The sequence below is a fragment of the Ammodytes marinus genome (genome assembly GCF_949987685.1).
Source record: "Ammodytes marinus genome assembly, chromosome: 5".
Taxonomy (NCBI): Eukaryota; Metazoa; Chordata; class Actinopteri; order Uranoscopiformes; family Ammodytidae; genus Ammodytes; species Ammodytes marinus.
Window position 1 is genome coordinate 4,604,879 of NC_137234.1, and position 7,500 is coordinate 4,612,378.

A 7,500-nucleotide genomic window follows, 5' to 3' on the forward strand; every position below is an offset into this window, starting at 1 on the left:
CTTGAAACCCTTTAAAATCCCAGCTAATGTCACAGTATTTTTTATTCGTTCTTACACTCAACAAAAATATAAACGCAACACTTTTGTTTTTGCTCCCAAAAGTCTAAGGCACACCTGTGCACTAATCATGATGTCAGATCAGCATCTTGATGTGGAACACCTGTGAGGTGGGATGGATTATCTCAGCAAAGCAGAAGTGCTCACTATCACACATTTATACAGATTTGTGAACAATGTTTGAGAGAAATGGTAATATTGTGTATCTGGAATGAATTTTAGATCTTTAAGTCCAGCTCATGAAAAATGGGAGCAAAAACAAAAGTGTTGCGTTTATATTTTTGTTGAGTGTAATTTAAGTGTCATCACACATATCTGACTGTGAGATGAGCACAGCTGAGCGATGCCATGTGTGAAATAGGACCGCTAGCCCGACGCCCGCTCTGTTCCCACGGAGGGTTGATGTGCCAGTAAACTGTCCCCACACCGGGCACACAGCTGCTGTGGCCTCTGTGTTTTACAGTACTGACTCACACACACACGCACACACACACACACACACATACATACACATACACACACACACACACACACACACACACACACACTCACTCACTCACTCACACACACACACATACATACATATACACACACACATACATACACATACACGCACGCACGCACACACACACACACACACACACACACACACACACACACACACACACACACACACACACACACACATACACACACAGTATCAGTATAGGCTGTCAGTGTGACACTCACTCACATGGAGAGCGTCGTGGGGCAATTTTGCAGTTCAGTTTGATATGGAGAAATTTCACAAAAAAGTTTATTATTTTTTATTATAGATAAGTGGTGCTTCTATATTCCTATCACATGCATTGATCCTGTGTGTGTGTGTGTGTGTGTGTGTGTGTGTGTGTGTGTGTGTGTGTGCCTTCTGGATATCCCTACTCTATAAATAACACTGTGATCAGATATTACAACACTGCACATTCCCCAGCTGGTCTCGGGCATCCTGCTTTTGGCACTGACACACACACACACACACACACACTCTCTCACGCACTCTCTCACGCACACACACGCACACTCCTCCTCCACACACACACACACACACACACACAAACTCCTCCGCACACACACACACACACACACACACTTTATTTTATGGGGTAAATGAGTTTTTTCGGTGGTGGTGACTCAGTGGACAGATGATCTGTTCTCTCTTCCTATTGGTCGCTCCTTGTCTCTGAACAGGTGCTGCTCGGATGCAGAACTTTAGTGTGTGTGTGCGTGTGTGTGTGTGTGTGTGTGTGTGTGTGTGTGTGTTCGTGCGTGTGTGTGTGTGTGTGTGTGTGTGTGTGTGTGTGTGTGTGTGTGTGTGTTCGTGCGTGTGTGTGTGTGTGTGTGTGTGTGTGTGTGTGTGTCTGTGCGTGAGTGTGTGTGCATGTGTGTGTGCGTGTCTGTGTGTGTGTGCCTGCCTGCCTGCCTGCCTGCCTGTCTGTCTGACTGTGTGTGTGTGTTTGCGTGTGTGTGTGTGTGTGCGCGTGTGTGTGTGTGTGCGTGCGTGCGTGTGTGTGTGTGTGTGTGCTTGCTATGATTGCATGCATTGCTTTGACTCTGGGTTTGCACATTTACATATACAATATACAGCAAGTGCATGGTGTCAAAGTAGGTACATAATGTGATTTGGAGTTTGACCTTTTCAATGATCTTTTTCTTTTAATGGCCAAATAAATATCAATATTATGGATTGATTTACTACAGATAAATTTGTGATGATTGAAACCAATATATTGATCATTTTGATATTACTGGTAGCCTTCAGTTTCATAAGGTGAAAATAAAAAACCCTTTTATCAAATAATGTTTTCACCTACGCTTCTTACAAAAGGAATTCAAAAAATATCGATTAGAACTGCCAGGCCTACACTCATCCACCTCCTGAGTTAATACCTTATAGTATGTACTGTAATTTTCAGACTATAAGCCGCGACTTTTTTCCCCATTTTTCGACCCTGTTATTACACAGCACAGTATATGTTCTGTAGACTAGTAGCTACTATTGCTCTAAATGGTAACACTTGAATACGTTATGCAAATATGCAACTTGTTTGTTGAAATGTTAATAAATGGGAGCTTCCTCAAGCAGCCATCTCTTTCCCGACAATCCCCTCTGTGCACGAACTCTTACATATGGTAATTAAACATTATAATACCTGCGGCTTATTGTCCAGTGCGGCTTATAGTGCGGAAAATACGGTAGGCCTACGTATCTGTTTATATATACTGTATGTCTATCTGTACGTTTCCAGCTGTGTACATAATCTACATATAGACCTATAAAAATCAAGGATATCATTTTTTTTTTAATATTATGAGTTAAAATACCGTACTCTATGTATGTGTTAATACCTATTAGTATGTCTATGTTTATATGTATGTTTCTCTGTGTATTCAGCACTCAAAAAATATTTACGTTTATAATTGAATAATTTTTTATATGTATGTCTATCTGTATGTCTCCAGTTGATACAAATCGCATTGTGAGTTGGTGTAAATCAAATCAAATCAAATCAGTTTTATTTGTATAGCCCAATATCAAAAAATAGACATTTGCCTCAGCGGGCTTTACATTCCATACAGTATGACACCCTCTGCCCTTACACCCTTAGCTTAGTATCGTTACAGCCTTAGGGTGTATTCACACTGGGAAGGTCCGCTAGTTCACTTGCTTTGGTCCAGACCAAATAGAGTTTAGATTTTTTTCTTTTGGTGTGGTCCACTTTCATATTGCCCCTTTTGCAAGTGAACCAGCATTACGAAGCAAAACCACACGTGATCTGAGGTCATTCATTCATTGGACAGACATTCTGGGGTGGAGAGAAGCAGGAAGCACGAAGTGAAAACTGCGAAATATATAACTGATACGATATAGGGTTAAAAATAATAAATACATAGGCCTACATCTAGCCTATAAATAAAATAAAAAAACATAAAATTATTGTTGTTTCATATGGTTATAATATGTAGGCCTGTGTCAATGATGTGGCTTGTAGCCTACGATGTGAAACATAATATGTACTGTATTTTTGCTGCTGGACGCACGGCTCGCGAGGAAATAGGCTCATGCTGACACACAGCTGATATAGCCGTGTGTCAGCTTTGTGTGAGTTCGGCGCAGCTCTGCTCCAAACTGACACGGGGATAGTATTGACGGTCCCGTAACATGGGAAGCAAAATAAAAACACGCACTTCATACAATGCGCAGCGTGAACCTGTTGGCACTGTGCGGGAGACGCTCCCCTCTCCTTCATCTGATCGCTGAACACATCAGCATGTTTACACGTCCTGTCTATCAAATGTAATATATTTGCTCGGGCTCCCGGTCAAACCACAACTAATCTTCCCAACAACTGCAACACTTTCCCATAATGTGAAGCTGACGGTGATTTATTAAAAAAGAAAAGGCACAGTGCTTCCTGCAATTGGGTCGGATCGAGTCCGGACAAATTCACACCACAAACGAACTGCAGCAGAGTGCGTATGGAACCGCATCGAGACCACCTCTTCAGCTTGGTCTCGGATCGTTTGTTTGGTCCGCCCCCGAGTGCGATTGCTGTATTCACACATGTCTGAAAGATGCGCACCGAAGGTGGAAGTGCACCTGAGTTCGTTTCAACCGAACTAAACACGGCATGTGTGAATACACCCTTAAAGACCGACTTCACCAGTTGGAATATGAAGGTGTATTGAACTCTGAGATCCTATTTAGTATAAATGTGCAAACAAAAATTTAAGTGGTTCATCTTAGCCTGAGAAAAGGCAGAAAGAGTGTTTTATGGTCTCACTGTCTAACCCTACAGTTTCCTTCTTGTGACATCACAGTAAGGGTTAGGATTAACAGGACAGCTGGGCCAAGGGAAGACTAAGGGAAGACTGAGGGAAGAAAAACCTGATTCATTATATTATAATAATGATTTTATAATGATAGAACGCCGGTTCCGTATGGGTGAAGTATTCCTTTAATGTTTATATGTATATTTCTCTGTGTGTGTGTCTCCAGTTGTGTAGCGGTGTTGCTGTCCGGTGGAGCCCCAGTAGACCTGTGTGCGTCAGGGGGACAGACAGCCCTTCACCTGGCCTCTGAGGCCGGACAGAGAGACTGTGTCCTACTGCTGCTCAATGCTGGAGCTGACAGGTCACGCTCCACCAATGTGAGTCCATTTATCCATCCATATACAGTGGCTTGCTCTCCATCCAATCTGACGCTGAATCTGAAGCTTAAGCTATTTTGCAAAGACGAATGGACAAAAATGTCAGTCTGTAGATATGCAAAGCTGGTAGAGACATACCCCAATAGACTTGCAGCTGTAATTGCAGTGATAGGTGGTTCTACAAAGTATTGACTCAGGGGGGCTGAATACTTTTGCACGCCACACTTTTCAGTTTTTTATTCATAAAACAATTTAAAACCATGTTTCATTTTCATTCCACTTCACAATTATGCTGCACTGTGTGTTGGTCTATTATGGAAGTAAATGAGTGTCATCGGATTTTGAAAATAAAAAGCCATTGAATTTTAAGCACTGAATATTTATGCATTGAAATAACGTGTCTGAATTTTTTGCCGCATTGAAATAATGTATCTGAATTTTTTGCCTCTGAATTTAACTCATTACATTTTAAACAACTAATTTTCACCTTTATTTTACAATGTTCTCAAATTCAAAATCAAATATTCAACATTAAAAAATTCAACGTGCCAAATTCAACTGCAAAATCCCATGTATGAAATTCAGAGTAAAACTTTGGGGACCCAAGGCAGAGCAATCGATCATAGATGCTAGATCCCTCGAGGGGCTCTGTCGTTTGATTGGCTGGGAGCTAATTGATGAATTGATCTGCACAGTGTCTCCATAGTAACCATAGGAGCCTCGTTAGTTGCCTAGGCAGCATGTGATGACTTCCTATATATAGAAAATCAGCTTTGTGCTACTTTTAGCTTCGGCTTCCCTGCTGTGCCGGACCTGACCGCTGCACAACTCAGAGTATTTATAGATACGTCGAAATGTTGCCACGCTCCTGTGTGTGTGTGTGTGTGTGTGTGTGTGTGTGTGTGTGTGTGTGTGTGTGTGTGTGTGTGTGTGTGTGTGTGTGTGTGTGTGTGTGTGTTCAATCCAACGTAATGATTTCACATGAACCCGGTTGATAAAAGACAGTCTGAATGTGCAGTACAGTACAGAGCAAATCATTATCTTTATTTTTTTTCTATCTTTATTTATTGAATCCAATGACTCTTTTTCAAGGGAGAACTTTTTAATTGTTTAAAGGTGCAGTGTGTAATATGACATCATCAAGAAATTCTACAAAGTTCTAGAATGCAACGCTCCCTGGGTAACCCCAACCCTTTCGAATAATAACAGAAGCTACAGTGGCCTTCAAGGACAAGAACAAGATAGATAGATAGATAGATAGATATATACTTTATTTATCCCGAGGGAAATTCAGGTATCCAGTAGCATAAAAACAAGACATACATTAAACATACATTAGGCTAAAATTAAGATATATATCTAAATTAAAATATAAAAACTAACAGTATCTACAATAAACTTTAACTTAAATTAAGATATAAAATAAAATTTTACAGATATAAATAAAGTGTCCATTGTCTATTGTCGTTGTCGTTGTCCTCCCTGCCTTTGCTGGGAACTGTTGTACAGTCTGATGGCCAGGGGGACGAAAGAGTTTTTTAATCTGTTAGTGGAGCTTGACTGGGACAGCATTCGGCCACTGAACATACTCCTCTGCCTGGTGAAGGTGTCGTGCAGAGGGTGGTGGGTGTTGTCCAGGATGGATAGCAGTTTGTCCAGGGTCCTTCTCTCTGCCACAATTCTAAATTTTAAACAATGCACCTGATGACATTCCAACTATGACACTTTCAAGATGGCGGCACTAGGCCTTGGTCCAAGATATGCAGAAATATGGACATATGAGACCCTTTCTAAGGGAAAACATAATAATTCAAAAAAATAAATTCAGCTATTATGCACTAAATGAAACGTACTTATGGATATTATAATTACTTTCTACAAAATCTGCTAGGAAATAAAACCCACAATTCTACACACTGCAGGTTTAAAGGGATAAATTCCTCAAAAAAAATGTGATCAATTGTATTATTATTTTTTTTATAATGTATCCTGGAGTTTTAGGATTACATATTTTTTCCTTTAAGGGTTAAAATCCTAAAGATAAAGATAAAAATGTTTTTTATTGTCAAGACTGAAGAAAAAAACTTTATATTATAATTATTTGAATCATAATGTCCCCAAAAAGAAGCCAAAGGAGTAATTACTGTAGTATGCCAAAATCAAATCATATGATCCTGCAAAAAAATGTATAAATGAATAGATGCATTGAAACCAAAATGATGGCCCTCTCTGTTATAAATGGGTCTCAGCCTCTCTTGACTTGTAATCAAATTATTACGTTTGACATTTTCTCGACATAGGCATCGTGAAAAATAATGAACTTGTGAGTGACGCCCTAATTAAAACCTCCATGCATTCAAATACCACTGACTGAAGGTAATTTAATTTAGAATAATAGTTGTGTATTCAGTCAGCTGAAATTCTTTAAAGATATTTCTTTTGGCATTTTTATGCTTTATTGATAGTGCAGAGAGACAGAGGTGAAATGGGGCAGAGAGGGGAGTGACATGCAGAGAACGACTGCGGGCTGGAATCGAACCCGGGTCCGCTGCTGGCCGAGGCCCATGGGGGGGACGCCCTACCAACTGAGCTAAGGGCGCCCAGTCAGCTGAAATTCTGCGTGCAAATGGACATTAAAGGTGGACTCAGTGATTCTGGAGAACGCTTGTACACACAGGTAGTGGATCATAAGGAGATATTCACTGATTTTAACAAAAAGTGATTTTGACAAAAAGCGTTCTCAAGAATCACTGACTCCACCTTTTAATTTCAAATATAACACCTTTACGTTACCGGTGTATCTTAATCTTGCCCCTGTAAAGCACCTTGAATGTCCTTGAGTCTGAATTGTGCTATAGAAATAAACTTGCCTTGCCTTTACAGGACGGCTGCACGCCCCTCCACGCCGCTGTGCGTTCGGGACACGTGGACACACTTCGTCTGCTGCTCTGCCACGGGACACAGTGTGAGGGTGAGTGAACCCCCCCCCCATCTCCCCCTCCTCACTCCCTGTTTAAATGCTTCTAATGATCCATGTTTCTACTTGTTTTATTTACTCTGTGCCCATCAAGTAATGTTGTATAAACTGTCTATAATTTCTGAATGTAGTGTGTGGCTCTGCCTGTGATTAGTGGGGAGGGAGAAAGGGGGAGGGGGTGGTATTCTCATTTCATTTTAATTGTATACAGTATAGGCCTTACTGTAAAACACATTGTGTCACCTTAAACCTGCAGTGTGTAGAATTTTGGGTTTTATT

At 40.7% G+C, this 7,500-nt stretch overlaps 1 protein-coding gene across 1 annotated transcript in view; it reads left to right on the forward strand.

Annotated features, from left to right (window-relative positions):
* Positions 1 to 7,500, forward strand: part of cttnbp2 (cortactin binding protein 2) — a gene marked incomplete at its 3' end in the record, with an annotated part of 106,565 nt that overhangs the window by 69,551 nt on the left and 29,514 nt on the right. The window contains exons 8-9 of the mRNA XM_080028505.1: positions 4,094 to 4,244; positions 7,128 to 7,215. Coding sequence (XP_079884631.1) covers positions 4,094 to 4,244; positions 7,128 to 7,215 — 239 coding nt within the window. The remainder of the gene's footprint in view (positions 1 to 4,093; positions 4,245 to 7,127; positions 7,216 to 7,500) is intronic.